This window comes from Trichosurus vulpecula, chromosome 2 (genome assembly GCF_011100635.1).
Source record: "Trichosurus vulpecula isolate mTriVul1 chromosome 2, mTriVul1.pri, whole genome shotgun sequence".
In the NCBI taxonomy this organism is placed as follows: Eukaryota; Metazoa; Chordata; class Mammalia; order Diprotodontia; family Phalangeridae; genus Trichosurus; species Trichosurus vulpecula.
Window position 1 is genome coordinate 459,493,336 of NC_050574.1, and position 23,479 is coordinate 459,516,814.

The 23,479-nt window shown below is 38.3% G+C and overlaps 1 protein-coding gene across 11 annotated transcripts in view; it reads right to left on the reverse strand.

Annotated features, from left to right (window-relative positions):
• The window catches only part of DMD (dystrophin), a 1,925,924-nt gene that overhangs the window by 96,107 nt on the left and 1,806,338 nt on the right, over window positions 1–23,479 (reverse strand). For all 11 annotated transcript variants that reach the window (XM_036747778.1, XM_036747779.1, XM_036747772.1 and 8 more), the window contains 3 exons: window positions 11,598–11,672; window positions 3,703–3,904; window positions 1,221–1,306 (listed from right to left, as the gene is read on the reverse strand). In XM_036747778.1, the coding sequence (XP_036603673.1) occupies window positions 1,221–1,306; window positions 3,703–3,904; window positions 11,598–11,672 (363 nt within the window). The remainder of the gene's footprint in view (window positions 1–1,220; window positions 1,307–3,702; window positions 3,905–11,597; window positions 11,673–23,479) is intronic.

A 23,479-nucleotide genomic window follows, 5' to 3' on the forward strand; every position in this document is an offset into this window, starting at 1 on the left:
GTAGCGACGAATGGGATGAAAAACTGGGGCCCACCGATTGAACAGATTGTGGTATATAACTGTAATGGGATATTACTGTTCCATAAGGAATGATGAATATGAATAATTCAGAGAAATTTGCAAAGACCTGTATGAATTAATGCAGAATTAAGTAAGCAGAGCCAGAAGAACAGTTTACATGATGGCTACAACAACGTAAAGGAAAAAATGCTGAAAAAATTTAGAACCCTGAATTAATGCAGCGCTCAATCATGATCCAGAGAGGCCACTAAGGCGATCATGCCTCTCAACTCTTGAGAAAGAGGTAGGGGATTGCGGATTTGAAATGAGGCATTCATTTTTAGACAAGATCAATGAGGCAATGTATTTTGTTTGATTATACTTATTTGTAATATGAGATAGTTTTAATTGTGGCAGAAGAGAATCATTAGGAAGTAACAATGCTATAAAAAAGCACTGATAAAGCAGCTTTAAAAACTAAAAAATAAAGTTATCCTTTCTTTAGTAATAAAATCTCAGTAATTTTGTAAAGTTAAAACTTAGGGGCACAATTTGAATTAATATCATCATAGACGATAAATTTAGTTTGAGATCATCGAGTCCTAGTTTCTCATCTTTACAACTGAAGATCCAAAGACACATAGGTAATAAGCAGCAAAGTCAGAATTCAAAACCTGGGTCTGGTTCCAAATGCAATCTTCTTACATTACATCATGCTGCCTCTCAAAAAACATTGCACTGAGTAACAAAATAAGCAATGTATCTTGAACACAAAATGCCAGACATTGTAGAATGCATGTTAACAATGAATCCCAAAGACTACGGAGTTACACAGATTAAACCTTCAAATCTATTTTTCTGACTTCCACTCGGTCAGGAAATCACAGTCTTCAGCCCATAAGAATATATGTTTTATTCAGAAACATTCAATTTGTCGTACAACAACACTCATATTGGAGGAGCAGCTAATCCTTCTTGAGCGATTTTCTCTCTATTTAGAAAAACGCCCTTTATTTCTGTAGAGAAATGGTACAGAGTACACCATGTGAGGCTTTGAAAACAAGTCCAGAAAAAGCACTCAATGAGGCTATGTGTGGATCCTTTTGTTAAAATGGAACAGTAGGGTTATTTTTTTCCTCATCGGCTTAAGACTAGAAGTATAATTAGTCAAAATTAATAAAAGGTAGGAATATACACACAAGTTAATATGCATGACTTACATCTGTACTTGTCTTCCAAATGTGCTTTACACAGGGAAATAACACCGGTTTTAAAAGACAGGACACGGATTCTTCCTGTGCGACCCCTAATAACAAGAAAACAAATAAAAAAACCCAGTTATTTCTGCTCTTCTAAGTTTAATTCCAGCCCTTTAATTTCTCTTTCAAAAAGAAATTAAAAAAAAAACTGTACACATCGTACTCTCAGGAGTCTATCCAACATATAATTAGCATTTTTAATCAAATATTTTGGTGTTCTTCACCTACTGCTGGCTGAATGAAAACAATATAAAATGGCCAACTTGGGCTTCTCAATGTTTAAGCACACATTTGGATATGATTCTTGGAAAAGCCTTACTTGAATTGTAAAAGTTACTATATACATTTCAACAGGAGGTGTAAACGAAAAAAAAACAACACCTAATTTTATTTATCTGTGCAGATTCAACAGCAGGTTACTCAGTAAACGTTAAGTTCCAAGACAATAACTGAGACAGTGGCCTGTGGGACCTGGGCTTCCTTTGTGGGTTTTTTTTTTATTTGAAAACGCACAAGTTAACTGTCAGGGCAATTGTTTCGTTCTTTAAAGCTACCTTATTTTAATTAGATGTTCCACTTATGGTTAAGAAAATTACTCATTTCAGCCACAAGAAGTATAATAGAAACTTTATGTGAAAACACAACTACCTAGGAAAAACATTAGCCTCCAATGTTTTATTTGGTATAGCTGTTGAACAAAGGGTAATTTTGTATAGCTAAGTACATTTTTGGTAGATGTAAACTTTTGTTTAGAATACAGAAATACAGTTTTGTGATCAAAGGCAATATGTAAAGTTGAACATTACTCAATTGTAAATAGGATTACTTTCTGTACTGGCAAAAGGTGGGGGCAGGGAATAAAAAAACCAGTATATTTTTCAAAAATTTCACTTACTTCTTTTAATGTTCTTATTTTAAGCAACCGGTGGCCTAACAAACAGATGTTGGTAGAAAAGGCCTTTTAGGAAATTTTCTCCTATCTGCCTCTCTTAAATCTCTTAACATCTGTCAGAGTTATTTCTCATTTGCGACTGGTCTACTCAACTACTGGGGAAAAACTTCAGACATATACTACTCTAAGTCAAACAGTCGAATAAACATGTTGGATCTGAGTACAGAAACCACTAAGCCAGCAACCCTGGGAAGTTTCTTTCTCTCTCTTTAAAAACAAGAAAAATAAAGGAAGTTTACATAATTTAATCTTCAAGGTCTTAGACTTGGCAAGATATGGTTTTCAGCAAGGTTGAATGGAAGTTACATATAAAAATTTTATGTGAGTTGGTATGAATTATTTGAAAATGGAAGCGGGAACTATTTTCTCAAACATATGATAAGTACGTGGAGAAAACCAACCCCCCAAACCCACCAATACCTTATGCCAGTATGGCTGAAATAAAAAATCTTTTGTGCTTTGTCCATGACAGGTGAGAATTTAATACCCAGATGTTTCTGAAACTTTTTTTAAGGTGACACCTTAACATTGTTTTTTTAAAAGGCCAAAATAATTTCAAATTTATTATAGCAGGGAATAGAGGTGAAGACATAGGAGAGCCAAAGTTCTGAGAATTATCCTAAGTAAGTCCTTGTTTATTTTGTAAAAATCTTCCTTAACCAATGGGAATAAGATTTTGTTGCTACTTGAAATGAGTCTGTAACAAACGGTGATGTATAAAGGTAATTCAATGAGAACTTAAACCAATTCTTTCTAGAATTGATAGCTTAGTTGGCTATGTTACATCCAGGATCAGATGGAAAATTACTGCACAAATGAAGCTCTAAGAGAATGTGATTAATGATGGTGCCAAACCTTAATGAGATTTTAAGAAATTAAATACATTGTTCAGGGAAATGTTGATGATGACAATAACTTGACTTTTTATTTATCATTTTATATATATTTTATTGATTTATTTTCATATGTACTCTACAAAGTATGTGTATATATGTGTACACACATATGTAATATACATATATACATATAGTAACCAAAATGGCTACAACCCACTGACAAATATGGTAAGCTTTTCCAACACGAGAGAATGCATGGTTAAAATTGCTGAAAATATTCCTCAATGTGAATAAAGGAAGGTCTAAAAACAAGATGTATTACCGTGTGAGTGCTCCCCGCAATTGGGTTAGGAGTTAAGAATTATCTTTATAGTCATAAACTCTGCAGTAGAAAACATTCTGAAAGAATGACTTTACCTACTATGGGTTTTGTAGCCTTAGAAGAATCTATTTTCTACCTCTCACTGTTTGTTTGAAAAACAGATTACCCATTTTTGACCAGTGGCTCAATAAGGGCAGCCATTAAGCTTTATGTCATGTACATTCCAACCACCTTGCAACCTATGTGTAAGAAGAAAGACTGTTAATTACTCCTACCATCAGTGAGGCATGTAAGCCTTTATAACAGAGCGAAATAAAAGCTAGCTGCACATACGTGTCATAAACATTCAGCAGCCAGTTGAGGCACATGTCCACACAGAGAGGAACATTGACCAGGTTATTGTGCTCTTGTTCCAGTCGATCATAAATAGTGGTCAAACAGTTAATGATCTGTAGGATGTCCATGGGCTGGTCGTTTTGTTTGAGGTTGTGCTGGTCCAAGGCATCACATGCGGCAGACAGACTCAGGAGATCCACTGGGTGAAATGAAAACAGTCAAATAAACAAATAAATACACCAGGAAAAAAAGATAAAGCAAAAATCAAATTAGTCAAGAATAGCTTTTGGTTAACATCTACTTCTTTCCCTTTAAAAATAAAATCCCATCAGGACTAAAAATGTTCTTCAGTAATCAAAAGTAAAAAATACCCACTTTAAAAAGCATTTCTGTTCTCCCCAGGGCAGGCAGGTCTACCCCTCAAATCTAAGGCCTTTTAATTTTGCTAAATATTCTGTGTCACAAATTGCTCAAGTCTTTCAAAAGACATCAAGTTGAGATTAGGGTCAGATGAGGCAGGGATATGGGGAGGGGCAGGTAGAAGGTGGAGACTAACCTTCAAAAACTGTAAGTCCTTAAGACTTAAGAGGTGAAGTGCCTCTACATAATTGAGCAACTTCCAACTGATTAAGAAAATACCAGTTTTTACAGAGGTTTTTAAATAGGTATTGACAATATCATCTTGCAGTGTTATTAAGGGTTATCAGCTGGATGAATCTGTACATAGAGAACAATTTACTTCCAGCTAGGCATTTATAACTGTTCGATGTTTTTTTCTTCTTGGAACATTACTAAACCTGCTAAAAATCTGACTATTTTTCTTTTGCAAGAAAAGAAAAAACAACCTCCTCTATGGTGTTATAGTCTCACCAACCCCACTGAAGATAATGGACTAAATGACTAAATTAACGATACCAGTCATAGACTAACTAAACTGGCTATAACCAGGAAGATAACATGGTCTCCATTTCACCTTAAATTTTATTTTCAAATAGTAATAGTAGCTAACATTTATTTAGTGCTTCCTACATGCCAGGAACTATGATCATGTCATTTGATACCCACAAGAACCCGGCTGTTATTATTCTCATATTACAGGTGAGGAAACTGAGGCAAACAGAAGTTAAATGACTTACCCAGGTCACACAGCTAGTAGATGTCTGAGGCCATATTTGAACTCAGATCTTCCTGACTCTAGGCCCAACACTCTTTCATATGATTAAAAAAAATTTTTTTAAAGCTTAGTCAAGTTTTTACTCTTAACTTGGGATGGGAGCTAATAATATGCTGACAGACCAGAAAATTTAACTAAGCTAAAATATGTGCCTTGTCCAACATCAGCAAATCCACAACCTATTTATCAGCTCTATTCCTAAGGGTCATGAAAGATGCTTTCCTCTAATACCAATTTATTAGCCAAATTGGAAATGCAGCAGTAGCAGCAATAGACTCTGTGCGTGCGTGTGTGTGTGTGTGTGTGTGTTTGTGCGCATGTGTGGTGTGTGTGTGTGTGTAGCACCTTTAACTCCGTAGCTTAGGTTGAATACTCAGTTCCTTAGAGATGGTGAATCATTGGTAATTAAGAGAACTCTTCAAGTGTCTGGGTGGCAGTTTAATTATAAACACATCTCCATATAAGCATGGGTTCTCCCAGTCTGTAACAGGCTTTCCTACTATTAAATATCTTATGTGCTTTTAACCACATGCTGGACTAAATGTCTGAAATGAAATTAATGAAAAAAAAAGGTGGAAAAGTGGTTTTCTTCTTTTGAAAAACAAAAGGAGAGAGGAAAATATGAGAGTAGATTATGATTAAATAAGAAAACATATATGACTTGCTTTACAAACCATAAAGTACTATAATTATGACCAAAAGCCAATTTTCATGTCTATATTCAATTAAAAATATGGTAAAATTCTAATCACAGTCATAGAATTTCAGAGATGGATGAGGCCTTCAAAACCTTTAATTGTGTAGACCAGGAAATCGAGGCCGCAAGAAGTTAAGTGATTTCTCCTAAGGTCATACATAGCTAGGTTTAGAATACATGTTTCCCAGTATTCCTTCCATTATATAATACTTCAACTAATTGTGGAATTGGGAGCTGATTTTCTCCCCCTTTATTTCTCCTCCAAGAAAGATACCTACTTCCATGCACTATTTTCCCTAAAATGGCATACAATATGTCCAAGTACATTTCTCCATCCCATTACTTTAGGTATGCTTCATGACTGAAGATGGCTCACCATTCTGCCAGTCACTGTCACTTTTAGACTCTCTTTCCTTCCTTCACAGTCTTAAACGTCTAGTTAACTGGTTAAACGATCCATGGTCCTCTGCCTTTGAATCCCTTGTTCTTTGAATAAATGGCAAAGCTTTTATTCTTCTTTGATTGACTATCACACCTTCCACAATAACTGTTCCAGATCTCTGCTTTCCTTGCTTCTTCTATACCACTCTCTCCAAAGAGGACCTTGCTTCCTCCTATACTGAGAAAAGCCAGGCTATCTGTCATAAGCCTTCCTCCCCTACTATACTTCAAAATCCTACATCATCCCCCATGCTCTTCTTTTCACCAGTTTCTGATGAAGACGTGGTCTTTCTTATCAAAGCCAATTCCTCTGCTTATGCCTTTTCCCTGTCCCCTTCCACTTTCCTTTTTTCCTTCCATCATTCCTTGCTCACCTTCAAACTCTCCTTATCTGTTGGTTTTTTCCCTGCTCCCTATAAACATGCTCAGATGTCTCTCATCCTTAAAAAAACCAAAAACATCCTCATTTCATCCTTCTATTCCCCCAAACAGCCAAATTCCTAGGGAAACGAAACGACAACAAAAATCTACCGACAGGCCCTCCACTTCTTCACTTCCCACTCATATCTCAACGACTTGCAATCTAATTGGCATCTAACTCTACCACTCAACTGAAACCACTCTCTCCAAAGTTGCCACTGCTGAGCCCAAGGGCCTCTTCTCAGTTCCCATTCTTCTCTAGCTCTCAGAATCTTTTGATTCTATTGACCACCCCCTCCTCACAGACACTCTCTCATTTGCTTGCTACCTGAACAACATCTCCTTGAGAGCAGAGACCATCTTTTGCCTCTTTTGGTATCGCTACTGCTTAGCTGACACATAGTAGGAGCTTAATAAATGTTTACTGATAGATCTCTTACATCTCTCCCCTCTCTACCCTCACATAGACACCACCTGTATTTGTGTCCTCATAATCTCTTGCCCAGGCTGTTGCAATATTTTCCTTACTGCCCTCTCAGTTTCCAGTCTTTTCCCTTGCCAATTTACCTTCCATACAGTTGCCAAAATGATCTTCTTGAATCCAGACCATGTTCCAATGCCATCATTGCTCAAAAGGCTTCAGCAGCTCCCTATGGACTCCAGGATAAAATCCAAACTCTGGCTCCAGCCTACTTTTCTGGGCTCAATTTAATTCACCACAGACTTCTCACACTTGTATGCCTTTGGTATTTTATTCCCCACCTGTATGCCTTGGCACAAGCTGTTTCCCCATGCTTGTAATGGACTTTCTCCCCCTTTTTGCCACTTAGAATCTTATCTTCCTTCAAGGCTTAGGTCAGGTGCCACTCCTGATTCCCCTAGTCCTTTACCTCTCCACAAATGATCTGCTTTATAAATATCCCTCAGCAGAATATAAGATCCCTGAGGGCAGACACTCTTTGGAAATAAACAACAACATGAAAAGACTGAGTAAAGTTTTGGATGGAAGTGTAGAAGAATAAAAGAAGCTTTATTTATTATTTTAAAAGACACATTTTAATTTTCTTCCTCATGTGCCAGATCAATGAGATTATCTTATTTTCTGAAGGAATGATAAGAAATGACTTTCACTAACAAATTTTCCAGTAATGGGGATGAGGATTCCAAAAATTGTCACCACGGGAAGGAGAGGAATCATTTTTTCCTCCAAACATCAGTAACGGCCCCCAACATCTCCTCTTTTATACCTTTCAGTAAATCAGAAACTAAGTATGTAGTTTCTTTCAGGATTGGCTTTGTGAAAGGAATAGCAGCTATTTAAAAAAAATTTACATTCTCCTTTAAAGCAAACCAAAGCAAATTTTTCCATCTCTGAACTCATTTTTCATTGTGGGTTGAATAAACTTCAGTGAGATGATGAAGAGAAACAAAAATACTTTAATTTTGTTTTATAAGGACCTAGGCTTCTTTTCTCTGTACAGGTGAATGGGTAGCAGTACAGAAGGAATTTCTGGGTATAAACAGCTCCGGTGGGGAGCAAAGCAATTGCTCTGTGATAACAAAAGCAGAACACGGAATAGTCATGAGAGAAATATTGTACAGTGTGCTGTGCTTAAACCAGATGTGATTAAACAAGAGGGCAATCCATCATGGAAGATTACAAAACACATATCCCAAAACAAACACATAAAATAGAACTCCTGATTCACAGCAGATTCAGAAAGTACCTGTAGCCCATACTAGTTATTTGAAAGGGGAAAGGAATGATGAACAATTTATTTGTGAAGCAATTATTTTAAAAATTTATTTTCCTCTTAACAAACACCTTGGAATGTTTATTCCAAGGCTTTGCTTTGTTTTTGCTTTTATTTTAAATGAAATACTTAGAGAAGCCTTAACGAGCAAACATTATTGAGGAAACCACTCTTTCACCTAATGGAATTAACTTTCATTTTTACATTTTGTACACCTAATGAGAAGCACAATTACGGGTTATATAAAAACCTTTCTATGTTCTGACATACCCCTGTTCTCAAAATATGTTACAGCCAAGGATGCTATTTATTAACCCTGAAAAAGCCAAGCGAGATTTTGGTTTAATCCTAGGGCTGGATGGCTTTAGTCATTATGGGGCTGGAAAGAGCAGGGGGAGATGGGACTGGGAAAAAAAGCATCCATGTGTCTCTAGGCTGGACTGTGCTCAGTAAAGAGAACAGTAAATAAGAAAGATGGGACTCATGTACCTGACTCCCAATTACCTTGTAAAGAGTTTGAGCACTGGCTGCCTGCATATTACTCTTCCTGGTCCTCATAAAAAGACTCTTTGATTATTCTCCCTGTTTACTTTCTCACTTACACTTCTTCATCTCCCGGATACAAATGAACAGCTTTTATAGATGTTTTGTCATCTGTATCACAGAATCTGAGAATGTTCAGAGAGACCTCAGAGATCACTGGGTCCAATCCCTCATTTTACAGCAGAGAGAACAGAAACCCAGAAAAATGAAATGACTTATCCAAGGTATTCTTCGGCAGAGATAGTGGCTGCACCCCGGGTCTCTATTTATTCAAGCCTGTTATCTTTCCGTTACAGGTACGTGTAGAGTAGTCTAGGGAACCAGAGTGTGAGGTACAGCCACTGACTTTCTAGAAAGGTAAATTCTATAAAACATTCTCATTTCATGAAACTCATCCACATGGGGGAAATGAAAGAACTAATTAATGGTGAAAGTTGATTAATGCTGGGGGAAAAAAGTCCTATTGTAAACTCATTCCAAGAGTACACCTGGATGCTCCATGTTGATATATAAATAATCCTTTAATCTAATTAGCACAGGCAGAGAAAGAGGGGATAATTGGTAGAGAAACTGCTGTGTATTTCTAGTCTCTTCTTGCCGAGACTGCGGAAGGAGACTGTGGGCAAAGTACATGGTTATTGACATCATACTGTTCAGATGCAGTCCGCACTTGGAGCTGAGGTATTTTAAAAGCAAATCTACACAAAGTAAGCAAGTCAATATGCTTTGATGTGAATATCAAAAAAGGTAAGGTACATTTAAAAACAAGAGAACAATTTTTTCACCTAGCTTGCAGTGGTGGGTGGCTAGTGCCACAGCTGTGCCTTTATCTAGATAACAAGCAGGCTGCAAAAAAGTCTCTGTACTCTGTAATTTAGTTGCTGAACATTAACAAATTGTTCCCTATTTCTTGTTGATCTCGGAGTATTTTCTTTCTTCACATTTATGAACGGTAGCATATTTATTCCTACAGTTTGGTCTCACTTTAATCCACAGCATACAGTTATAAACCAAATATACTTGATTTGTTAAGTGTATTTTTATTTCTGCCACTTAATAAAAAGGAGGTATATTTCTAATTTCAGAGGCCACCTATGTTATGACCAACATGAGAAAAAAGGAAAAAGCAACTAAAATGCCTAGATTATCTTTTTTCTAGTATAAATTTGAGTGAAGGCAAAATTGGACCTATGTTACAACAAACTGAACCTAAGTCTTGTATACTTTAGTGGTATTTTGTATTGATGTAATTAGCTACCAAGTTGATTTTCTATCCATAACAGCCTGAAAGCCAAAACTAAGGGTATTATGACACCATTAAAATAGACCCATGTTTTGACAATGCTCTCTGTACCTAAGATAGAAGAATGTTGAACAAGTTTCTCCAAATGCTTGAATCTTCATTGTTGCCTTTCTTTGTATCCTCAACACTTCTCTTTATGTTCTGCTGTGGATACAGAAATGTTCTTTTTTTCTCCTCCTTTTGTATTTCAGTTTAAAATGAGTTTTAGAAAATGTTTAAGTGGGATTGGGGAGAATTTTTCTCAAGTTATATTGGTAACCTCTATCATACAATAAGCAACTCTTCAGGACTATTTTGAGCTAGGAAAGAAACCTGGAAAAAGAAAAGGCTAATGCTCATGGTACCCTTATTTCATATTTCAGACTGAAGTGTTTATACTTGGAACAAATGTGTCTAAAATTATGCTACACAATATTATTCATACCTGGAAAGGAGTTGCTTTAGTTTTCACTTTGGTCAAGCAAATTGAAGGGAAAATACTTATGTCATAATGTCAACTTCTTTCCCCCTATGGTCTATCTGAAATTCTACTTTAAGGCATACATGATGGAAGGGAGAGTGTGTGAATGCAATGATTTGTGAATGCATTTAAACCGGAGTTACCTGACCGATCTCAATACCCAAAGTCAAACTGAAAAGGAGAAGCCTGAGAATGACCCTCTTCAGACTTCCAGTATACCTAGGGCTCCAACTATTGCTCCTTGGGACTGATGATAACTTCTTCCAAACTCTTAAGGTCTCCAAAAGAATATTCCACCACTTACTACAGTAACAAGTTCATAATTACTACCTTCCATTAAGGAACCAGTGGGTGTGGAATGAGGTGGGGTTAGGAGGAGATAAAGAAGGTAGCTCCCAAACCCTGCAGGCAAAGATTTCCATAGCTGGATTCTCAAAGAGGATCATTAAAGGAATCCCTAGCTAGGGGATAACATTACTTTCACTGCAGTAGAGCCCACAGAGCTAAAAAGAAAGCCATCTGGACCTCAAGCTACAGGGAAACTGTGTTCCAAGATTTACTTTGTAATCTACCTGATATGCCCAACTAAGCTACGCATAATTCATACACATAAGCTTCTGTGTCTACAGGCTATTTTACCCAAATGAGGAATTCTGTCCCTTTACCTTCAGCACAACATTCATTTGAGCTGAACATTCTAAGAAATGAACATTCATGCATCTCTACATGCATAAAAGACATTCTAATTCTAATCCTAATTCTAAAAATAAACACATTGTAACACTTTTCATAGAAAGATAAAGAACATGGCATTTAAGTTTCATTAAATTAATTTCAACTCAGTCCATGATCCTGAAAAGTACATATGATTAATTAATACAAAACTATCTATATCCGATAACTGAGAAATGGCAATAAAGCATGGGAACAAAATTAGTATTCTAGACCAGCATTAGGCCAAGGGAATGCTCAAAAAATCCAATACCAACTTATAACCCGGCTGACAGCTATTCCCCTTTTCTTCAAAAGTGGCAGTGCCCATTTCATTCTTCATCAAGGAAAAAAGAGCCAAGATCTTTTAGCACGGGGCTAATACTCACAGCAGAGAGCCTTCTGCAGTCTTCGGAGTTTCATGGCAGTTCTATAAGCCGAGAACCTGACATTATTCAGGTCAGCTAAGGAGAAAAGGCAAAAGACTATTTATTATTTCATCAGAAAAGTTCATTGACAAAGAAACAATAGTTTTGTTAAGAAAAAATAGGTTCAAGAATAAGAAAGTATATCTTGTCTCTGCTCCAGGAAACTGCTTTGAGGAAAGAAATCCTTTTAGTTCTGAAAGTAGGAAACCTTCTAAATGCAGCTTGGTTTTCAAAATTTAAAAGGCTGATTTCTAAAGAAGAAAAACAGTGGTATATCCTACTTGGGGTATATCTGTCTGTGTGCACACAGACATATATATGTATGTATGTATGTATGTATGTGTACATTGCGTATGCACACATATAATGCATATATGCATTACATACATATATACATATGTTATGCATTATATATATATATATATACACACACACATATACACACATAAAATGATTCAGGACAGGGAGAAAAAATTTTCTAGACTGTAAAAGTCAAGTATAGAATCAAGATAGTACGAAATTAAAAAAAAAACTACCTACTTTGTGCAAGGCATTGTGCTGGATACTGAGGATACGAAGACATAAATAAAATAGTCCTTGAACTGAAGGAGAAAAAGCAAATCCTTCTTTTTAGATAATTAGAAGAATTTAGTAGCTAATCAGGCTGGGAGATATTTTAACAGCATACAGTTGGCCAATAATTCAGCGGCTTGTTTGTACCAGCATAGCAAATGCATTATTTAACTACTTTGTATAAATTTATAATAATTACCTTTATATTTACGCCATGTATATTTATATATGTACTTTTTGTCCTTCCTGCCATAGTATGTTCCTTCTAAGTGCCTGATTTTTAGTAGGCACTTAATAAATACTCATTGATTAATTGTCAGAAATCTTCAACAGTTCACCTTTAAAGTCTTCAATAACCAGCTTACTAAAAGAAAAGATTTCCTTACTTTGCTTTCCATCAACACTTTGTATATGGTGCTATGGATATTACACACCTGGTTTTGTTCTGTTTTTCTGTACGTGTTTATCATTTGCCTAGTTACGTTGCTCTAAACTCCTTATTGGCAGGGTAACTCTCTTCAACTCATAGCTATGGACGAGTAAACTCTAAAGAGGATTGCTGAGGGGATGATTAATAAATGCCCTTCTCAAACACTATTGCTCCTATAGTGAAACTGATTCTAACTTGTCACTGGAGAAGGGAGTAGGCCTTAATTTACTTCCAATCCTTGGGTTCAACAGGCAGCTAGATGGTACAATGCCTAGAGTCAGGAAGATTGGAGTTCAAATCCGGTTATAGAAAATTAGTAGCTGTAAGAGTCTGGGTTTGCCTCAGTTTCCTCAACTGTAAAACAGGGACAAAAAGACTACCTACATCCCAAGACTGCCGGGAGACAATATGTGTAAAGCACTTACACACAATATATGTAAAGGCACAAAGTGGGTGCGCTATAAATGCTTTTCCCCTACTTTTTCCCTTCCCTCAAGAGAGTAATTAAATATTTTACAGGGAAGGAGAACAAAGCCTAAATTTATATCATCAAGGAAAAAAACTGTATTATTCATCTTGAAGTAATGCAGTTCCCAGTGTTTCCAAAGCCAAACTTGCACTGTCTCCCATAAGTCGATTCTGTAACATATTTTTGACTGTGAATTCCTATAGAATGAATAGTCCAAACCCCAAATTTAAAACGTTACCTTGTCTTCATTGTTCTATGTAATTATATTTAGTGTGTAAGCTCCTCAAGGCAAAGTCTCGTCTCTGCCCCCTCCTTCTTTGCTCCTCACCCCTTCCCCGCTCCCTCTCCCTCCTTCTCTATGATATTGTAGGCACTTAAGTCCTGAATGAATGAATGATTATTATAATCAATTAGACGAAAGCTTCAGCTCTAGGGCATCTGTGGAGCAAAAAATATCTACTGGCAAAAGGCATTAATTAATTTGGAGGGATGAATGGGATCCTCAAAGTTTCTAACTATGCCCCAAGTGAATTGCATTAATAGTAAGCCTTTTTCTAGCATATAACTAACCATAGGCTAAGGAGATAATTTTTTCCCCAAGTGGACGTGATGCAATCAAGCCTTTCTAAATATCCTTTTTCTCACTTTTCAGAGAAATATGCTCTAGCCCCTTGTCTGACCCTTCTCTTAATGTTTACCTGTTGTATGGTCTCTTGTTTAATGGTATTAATGTAAATGGAACTAATTCCTTATTTTATTCCTTACTAGAGCAATAACTAAGAATTTTTGCGCCCATTGCTCACTTAGGGTGTAGGTGTGTGGGACAGAGCTATGCCCCAGGAGGGTGTTCTTGCTTTACCCTAAATTTGGCTGCTTTTCCTCCTCCACCTCCTCCTCCTCATCATCCCAAATATTGATAAAGCACTTTAAAGTTTGTAAAGCGCTATTTCTATGTACATATGCAAGCTGTTAAAGCTTAAAACTGCATTAATACTTTTGGGATGCCACATACATGTAATATATAATAATTATGTGCATATAGATAATATAAACATCTCATAAAGTAGGGTTAAATCTATTTTAAAGAGGAGGAAACAGGCCATTATTATCCCCATTTTAGAGATCGGGAAACTGGCTGAGAGAAGCTAAGTGATTTGCCCAGATTTAAACAGCTAGCAAGCATCTGATAAAGGATGTGGACTGGGGTCAGTCAATGCTAAGTGCTGAGGACGTAAAGGCAAAAGACAGTCCCATCCTATAGGAACTCACAATCTAATAGGTGGGGGAGACAACATGCAAAGAAATGTGTACAAATAAACTATATACAGGATGAAGAAAAAATAATAGAGGGAAAGCCTTAGAAATAAGAGGGATTGGGAAAGGCTTCCAGGAGAAAGTGAGATTGTTGGGACAGCTAGGTGGCGCAGCGAATGGAGCACCAGCCCTGGAGTCAGGAGGACCTGGGTTCAAATCCGGCCTCAGACACTTGACAGTAGTAGCTGTGTGACCTTGGGCAAGTCACTTAACCCCAACTGCCTGGCCCTCGCCTCTCCAAAAAAAAAAAGAAAAAAGAAAAAAAAAGAAAATTAGATTGTAGCTGAGTTTTAAAGGAAGCTATATAGAAGCCAGGAGGCAGAGATGAAGAGGAAGAGCATTCCAGGCACGGGAGACAATCAGAGAAAATGCCCAGATTTGAGAGATGGAGTATCTTGTTTGTAAAATAGCAAGGAGGCTACCGACACTAGATCAGAGAATACATCAAGCGGTGTAAGGTATAAGAAGACTGAAAGTCAGGCTATGCTACAAAGGGCTTTGGATACCAAAAATAAGTTTTGTATCTCATCTCAGGGGTGATAGGAAGCTACTGGAGTTTACTACGTAGCAAGGAGAGATGGTCAGACCTGTGCTTTAGGAAAATCACTTGGGTGGCTGAATGGAGGATGGACTGGAGTGGGGAGAGACCACAAGAATGATGACCAATCAGCAGGCAATAGCAACAGTCCACACTTGAGACAAGGGTCTGCACCAGGGTGGTGGCAGTATCAGAGGAGAAAAAAGGAGCATATTCAAAAGATCTTGCAAAGGTGAAATCAACACATCACATACGGAGAATGAGAGGAGACAGTGAGGAATCTAGAATGACGCTCACGTTGTGAACCTGGGGGATTGGGGCGATGGTAGTGCTCTTGATATTAAAAGGGAAGTTTATTAGCAGGGAGGGCTTACAGAAAAAGATAACGAGTTCAGTTTTAGATATGGTGAGTATATGCCATCTAATGGATGTCTATTTTGAGATGTCTGAAAAGTAGTTGGAAATCTGAGCCTGGAGGTCAGTTAAGAGTATAGGGTTAGATAAGGAAATTTGAAAATCATGAGCATAGAGATGATAATTAAATCCATGGGAGATGATGAGATCACCGAGTGAAGCAGCATAGCGGGAGAAGAGAAGAAGGCCTAGGACAGAGCGCACAAGTAGCAAGAGTGACCTGGATAAAGATCCAGCAAAGGAGACTGAGGAGTGGTCAGATGAGTGGGAAGAGAACCAGAAGAACAGAATCCTGAAAACCTAGAGAGAGGAGCAGAAAGGAGAAGAGGGTGATCAACAGTGTCAAAGGCTGCAGGGAGGTCAAGGAGGATGCGAATCAAGAAAAGGCCACAGGATCTGGCAATTAAGAGATCCTTCCCAACTGAGAGCAGCTTTTGCTGAGTGAAGTCAGAAGCGCATTGTAGACTTAAGGAAAGACTGAGAGGGGGGAGGAAGGAAAGGCACCTCCTCCACATACTTCTCAAGGAATTTAGCCACAAGAGGCAGAAGACATATGGGATGACAGTTAGCAAGGAAGAATCAAGTGAGGGTTTTTTGAGGCTGGGGGAGATGGATGAGGCACGTCTGTAGGAAGCAGCAAAGCATCCAGTAGACCTGGAGAGATTGAAGATAGAGAGTGGGGGTGATAAGGCAGTTTGCTGGAGAAGATAAGATGGAATGAGATTGCTCGTGTACATAGAACAGTCTGTCTTGGTGAGAAGAAGGGCTTCATATGTGAGAAATGGGTAAAGGACGAAATAGTGGCAGAAGGCATCTGAATGATATGGCATGAGAAAGATGGAAGAGGAAGCTCTTCACGAATGGCCTCCATTTTTTCAATAAAATATGAGGCAAGGTTCTCAGTTGAGAGGTCAGTAGGGGAAGGAGGATCCATGGAAGACTTGAGGAGGGATGAAAAAGTTTGGAAAAACCACTGTGTTGAATGGGATAGTGAATTAACTAGGAAAGTACAGAAAGATTACCTAGCCCTAGCAGGAGAGAGAGCCGAGTTGAGGTTATGTAACCTAAATTCGTAGTGGACCCAGTAAGAAGAACTGTGTGGTTTTCTCCACTTTCCTTCAGCATCATGTGTGTAGGAGTAAAGGCAGTGGGTAGTGGGAATGATTCAAGGCTGATGCTTAGCCAGGGACAATCAGCAGTAAGATAAAAGAGCAAGGAACTTGGGAGAAGACAGTGAAGAACTGAACTCATTTACCTAGGGATCAAGATAGGGAAGAGACGCAGTGAGGGGGTGGTGGCCTGCGAGAGAACTGAGGGGTCAAGGAATTGGTGTGGATAAAGAGTAGGGTTTCCTATTGGAAGACAGAGGGGGAGGAAGACAGTGAATAAACTGTGGATCAGATAGAGGAACTTTGAGTTCATGAACCTGGTGGTGGCATTCCTAACTCCAAGGTCCACATTCTATACACTCTGCCACTTGGCTGCCAAAGTTAGTGTTGCCAGAGTTATGACTCTTATCTCCAGACTGGTTTAACGCTTCTTGTGGAATTAACTGGGTGTTTCTTAAGAGTTGTTTTGGCTCTACGCTAAATCAATTAATCAATAAACATTTATTAAGTGCCTAATATATAGCAGGCACTGTGCTATGGAAGCAAATTCCTAGCTTCACAGGTTGCTGGTAGCTTCCAGCAATAAGTCTACAGCCCAGAACTTGAACATGGTCTTGGACAAAGAAAAAAAAACTGTTAGGACACATTTCTCTTATCTTCCTCTGAAACCAACTCCTAAATTCAGGACATATTTCTCTTCTCTTCCTCTGGAACTTGACTCCTAAATTCACATCCCTGTTAAGCTCCACATCTCTCTACTCCTGACAAACCATATTTGATAACACCTTAGCTTATTTTGTTCTTTCACCAAGTGTCACTGGTTCTATTCAGCAGGTCCAAATGGCTCCTGACCCTCTTACAGACATGCCTCCACTGCTTTGACCTGGCAAACTCCAGGAAAGGAAGCAAACCCTACCTGCACAAGTGACCCCATTTCATCCCATCTTCTCCAGCGGACTGCCTTGTCTATCATCCCCCCTCTCACTTATCTTCAATCTATCCCTGTCTACTGGATGCCTTCCTGCTGACTACACATATACCCATATAGCCCACGGTGGGGCAGGGGTTGGATCTCCAGCTTGGGCTATAAGAGTGTGCCATTGTACGATCCAAGGTGAACGCAGGAAGCTCTAGAAAAGCTGGAGGAACACAAGGTGTGAAGAAAGCAAGAAGCAAGGCAAGAAAAGCATCTGGATTGAGGGTGCCGGACTAAACCAACCAACCCTTAAGCATTTAACATTACTGTGTACCAGGTACTGTGAGAGTTGTAGTGGGAAAGGGAATTCACGAATAGAATAAATAGATTGTTCCTGCCCTCAAGATGCCTACACGTTACTAATCTCAGTGGTCTCTTCCATCTCTGAGATTCTGTCCTGTAGCTCCTTTCCCACCTGCCTCCATTTATCTGTCTTCCCCCAATGATTCACGATTCACTCCAATTCTCTCAAACTTTGTACCAATTTGTCTCACAGTTAATCAGATCTGATGTGCTTTCAATCTGGTTTAAATCCCTTTGCAGTACTTAGGCCTTTGCTGTCAGCTCAGCGAATACTAGGCCAACCATTTCTCTTCCATGTTAGTGCCCTTTGCCCATTACATCAGAAATAAGGAAGCAAAGAAAAAAGTCTGATTTTTTTATTAAAAAGTGATATAAAACAGATACATTTGTATCCAGTAAGCATCAGCAAACTCCACTGCAGTCTTCTTTCTCCTCTAAGTGAAGCCTGACATGAAGGAGATACAAAGAGGGAGGAAGAGAGAGTGGGGTTGAGGGAGGAGAGAAAGGGAGAGGGGGAAGAAATGAGAGGGAGAGATGAGAGGGAAAGGGGAGAGGGAGAAGCAGAGGGAGAGGGAGAGAGAGAGAACGCTAAATATGTCTATGTTTTTCAATCTCAGTTGTTGCTAGGGATCTGGAGCACCCCTCCCTCCAGTTTACAGCTGGAATGCATAAGTCAGCTTGAAAAACTGTGTAGGATGTACATAGTAACCTGAAGACACAAAGGAGCACCAAATAAATGTGACATTGTACCAGACTGCGCCTGAGCTAATCAGGTAGCTAGCTAGCATACTGAATAAAGCAGAAGAAATGAAATTAGCTCCCTGAGATGTCAGCCTCCCCCAGTGAGATAGCTTTCCAAGAATCCTGTCCAAGTTGTAGTGAGCTAACTGGCTCTTACAACCGGAACTCGAGAGAACTGAGACCATCCAAGGGGGAAAAACAGGGAGGGAGTTATACAACGTTTCCATAGCAGCTTTTAGAAAGTAATGATCAGGAATGAAAATACTGAACCTTTAATCCCTCTTCATTATGTTTTGTTTTATTCAGTGCTAGATTGAGCCTCAGGAAGGAAAGCTGAGTAACAGGAACAGAGACAAAACTCCATTGTCCCTCGTCCCCTAAATACCAAGCCACTAATTCATTCAAATTTAATTAATCATCTACTAAAGTCATGGTCCATGCAGCCAGGAGCCATGAAGCAATTAACAAACTTCTGCGTCTCTTCATTTGGTCCAAGAAGTTCTAAAATTTTAAGTTTTAAAATTTTTATCATCCACATGGGCAGAACAGAGTAGGAAAAAAGGACATGGAAATTCACCAAAAATCAGGAATCGTTTATCAGAACTGAGAATTTTAAAATGCTAGAGTTAAAACTGTGAAAATACCCCAACCTCTAACGCCATGGAGGAAAAAAAAAAACAGAAATATTACAGCCATAAAAACTTAAATTTAAACTACTTCATTTCAACTTTAGCAGCTGGTCTCAGCCTTTGATAGTATTAAAAAAAAAAAAAAAGAGGTTTATGAACCAAGGCCAAGCCTAGAATTTAAAACACTGAGGTTCTATTCTAGTTTCCCAATGGCTTATTGAGAATCTTTGAAAATACTGCTTCATTTCTGTAACTTGTAAAGTTGAAACAGGCCAGAGAGGTCGAGGTAGATTAGCTAATATCTATGAAATGCTAGCAACTTGACCACTAGGTGATCAAGTATTGCAACAAATAATGAAGAGTTTCCACGGCTTCTTCTAATGTCAAGAGGCACAATTCACAATGTACAGATGAACACATATTGTGCAAGCGGGATTCACTATAATTCATATATGTGTATGTGTGTGTATTATATATATATTATATATGTAACACTATGATTTGCAAAGCTCTTTCAGTAACCCTATATAGTGGGCACTATTAATATAAACATTTTACAGATGAGGAAACCGAGGCTTGAAAGGATTAAGTGACTTAAGTCGTGAGGCCAGTTAGTGCCTTAAGCAGGATTTGAACCTAAACGTACCTGACTCCAAGTCTAGAACTCTATGCAGAAAGGCAACACGGCCTCTCCAAAGTTTGAACTTTGCCTTAATATACTGTCGTGTGTAACCTAAACAAATAGTTGGTCACTTTTTAGGTCCAAAACACTCTCTTTCGTAGAAAGCTGGCAACATAAAAAATATAATCGATTACTAACTTGCCTACTTGCCACTCTTTACATAGTTTTCTAACACATACCCTGCCCCCTGCCCCCCGCCCGGAGAATCATTTTGCCAGCCCTACGCAAAATACTGATAGAACCACAGGCCTCGTTATGGTTTGAGAGATGCTGTGATTGAAACAGACACTTGATATAGCTTGGAGGCTAACTAATAAAGTGCTCCTTTACCAAGATGCCCAGACTGAAGGGTTCAACTTGAAAATTTTAGTGTAGAAATTAAAAAAGAACAGAAAATGCTGGGAGATATTTTTTGTAGAACTGGTACTAAGAAAGGATGTAAAGACATTACACTTTGTGGTTCTTTTCAAATACATTGAGTTTTTCACCAACTAGACTCGTTAAAATCTCATCGCCGCAACAGTCGTATCTTAAAATGAAAAAGACACAAGGCTCTTCAAATGCACACCAAAATAAATAGGAATACCATATTCACAATCCCATGAAATACAAAGGGCCGACAGAAATGAGTTTGGAATTAGTCAAGTCCTGTTTCCAGAGGTAAACTGCTCTGTTATTTCCCACTAGTAATGTATCTGGAGATCGTCTAAAAGCCAAGAAGCAGAGACCTAAGATGATGAAGAGGAATCAGATGGGCACTGAAAAGGGAGTTTGATAAAAACTGTAAGAAGTGCTTTGTGGTAGCAAAGAAATAAAATGACAGGATTAGACTCTGGATGGTGCTGAGGTTCCTTCCAGCTCTATTTCTACGAGCTGAATTTAATGAATTTAATAATGAATTTAATAAAATTCATAAAAACTCTAAATCAAATGATGAAGCAAAAATGATTTAGAGTTTTTTGGGGTTTATTGTACATTTTGTGGATTATCCAATCCAATCCAGCTAGTATTAAGTGCTACTACTATGTACAAAAAGTCATGCTAGGCATTGGGGATATCAAACAAACCAAAAAAATGTACCTGCCATCAAGGATCTTACATTCAACATAATTTAGGCCTGGGGCGGGGAACCCACAGCCTGGAGGTCACGCGTGGCCCTCTAGGTCCTCAATTGCAGTCCTCTGACTGAATCCAAAATTCACAGAACAAATCCCTTTAATAAAAGGATTTTTCTGTCAAACGTGGACTCAATCAAAAGGTCACACCCAAGGACCTAGAAGGCCGCAGGTTCCCCACCCCTAATCTAGGTTGTTTGCTTATTCCCTTTCTCTGGAAAACGTTGGAACATTCTAACCATCCTAACCCTAATGGCAACTCCCCTACCCCTGACACCACTGTAGGGGGGAATCTGAAGGGCCCTGCCAGAACTGGCACCCAGTAGGGATCCATTTCCTCCCAATGTTGGCAGCAGATTCCAGCCTGCTCTATAGCTGCACTCTCAGGAGACAGAGTTTTTCTTTCTACCCTGCAGCTGAACTCTCCTGCTGTATTCTCCATATAAAGTGTGAATTTCCTGAACACAGGAACTGGGTTGTTTTTGTTTTGTTCTCTTTGTACTTCCAGCACTTAGCACAGTACTTGGCATCTAGTAACCTTTTAATAAATGTTTTTCTGTGCATTCATTCTACCCCTTCATGTTAACTCTCTTATAAGGGAGAACAGGTAAAATTCAAAATGAATAAATTGTATCATGTATTGGGAGTTCTGGTAGGAAGTTTGTTGAAATGGAGTTTTCTGAAGGTCAAATGAAATTTTTAAGATAGCTGTGGATTTGAAGTATCTTATCAGTTGAAGTTATGACCAGTAATTGGAAAGATTCCCCTCTATACTGCTGGGAAACTTCCTTCCACCCCAGTTTCTGGTAAGGACAGATTATAACTCCAGACTCATTCCCTTAAAAAAAAATCTTAGAGATCTTCATCTAGACTAGATTTTATTGAGAAAACTACTCATACCACTTATTACATGCCCTTTATTTTTCCCATTCTCTAATCCAGCAACATTTTATAACCTATTTCTTCTCCTATGTCAAAAAATAAGCAGGCAAATTTATTAAGCAACTACTATATATGTCCCAGACATGGTAGAGAAAACGACCAAAATGGAACAGTACCCTAGGAGAAATGAAAGCCACCATCTGGGCTCTTACATTCCACCTGAAGAGCCAATGTTTAGATATAAATGTATATACAGAATACTTGGGGAAGCTAGGTGGCACAGTGGACAGAGTGCCAGGCCTGAAGTCAGGAAGACTCATCTTCCTGAGTTCAACTCTGGCCTCAGACATTTATTAACTATGTGAACCCGGGCAAGTCACTTAACCCTGTTTGCCTCAGTTTCCTTGTCTATAAAATGAGCTTGAGAAGGAAATGTCAAGCTACTCCAGAATTTTTGCCAAGAAAACCCCAAATGGGATCAGGAAGAGGCAGCTATGACTAAAATGAATGAACAAGCAATAAGCCATGGTCATAAACCTGGTTGACTGGAAGGATGGTGGCTCTCTAGGAAGAGTTAAGGAAATTCAGATGTATGACAGGTTTTGGTGAAAAGATGGAGTTCTGTTTTGGACACACTCAGTTTGAGATGCCTATGAAACAACCAGTTCAAAATGTCCAACAGGCATTTAGTGATATAGAACTGGAGCTCAGAAGAGAGACCAAGTCTAGCTATAACTCTGATAGTCACTGTCATAAGAGAGGAAAATTAAAACTATAGGAGCTGATGAGATCAAGTACAGTGGTTTAGAGAGTATAGAAGGCCCAGGGCAAAGTTTTTAAATATTCCTGAACAAAGTCTCCCATCCTACTTAATTTTTACCTTATTTTTCTACCTTGTCACAAGCCAACTTACCCTCGGACACCAATAACAAGATCTCGAGGTTCTAATTTTATCTCTGACCACGACTTCTTTACCTGCCATCTCCCCACTCTCTACTTCTGACTATAGCTGCTTCCAGACTGGCTCAGGAACTTTTATCTTGTTCTTTAATTAATCAGTTTTCCAAGGCTCCACTGCTCCATGTTTTCTCTTTTCCTACTTAAATGGAGTTTTCATCTAAAGATGAACATCTTCTGTCATTTATAGTGAACTTATTTCTTTCTTCCTTCCATTGCTTATGACCTACTATCCTTCAACTTTTTATCATTCTATCATTGGCCTTTATCGTTTATGTACATTTTTTATGAGAGTTACCAAGAGGAAGTCTCAGAACTGTGTGAAGTTATTCACTACAAATTCACTTGTTCTCCATTAACCTGCCCCAACTGTGACAAGCTGTTATCTCTTTCTTCTTTCATAGATTCCTCTCCTATAAGCCATGATCACTAAAACTACTGACACAAAACCCATTATCTTTTCTGAAAATTGAGAATCTCAAGGAAGACCTACTTTCATAATATAACAGAGATCTTGAAGGGGATTTCTGAGCACTTTCAAGGGATTTAGAATTTGATGGCAATAGCCCTTTATTATACCCAATTGAATGGCTTTCCCTTTCCTTTAATATAGGTGTATTAACGGTAACAGTATACTCATGATTCAGGTTGCTCTTTTATGGAACTAAGAACCAGAGAAAAATACAGATTTTTCTCAGGTAATTAACAAGA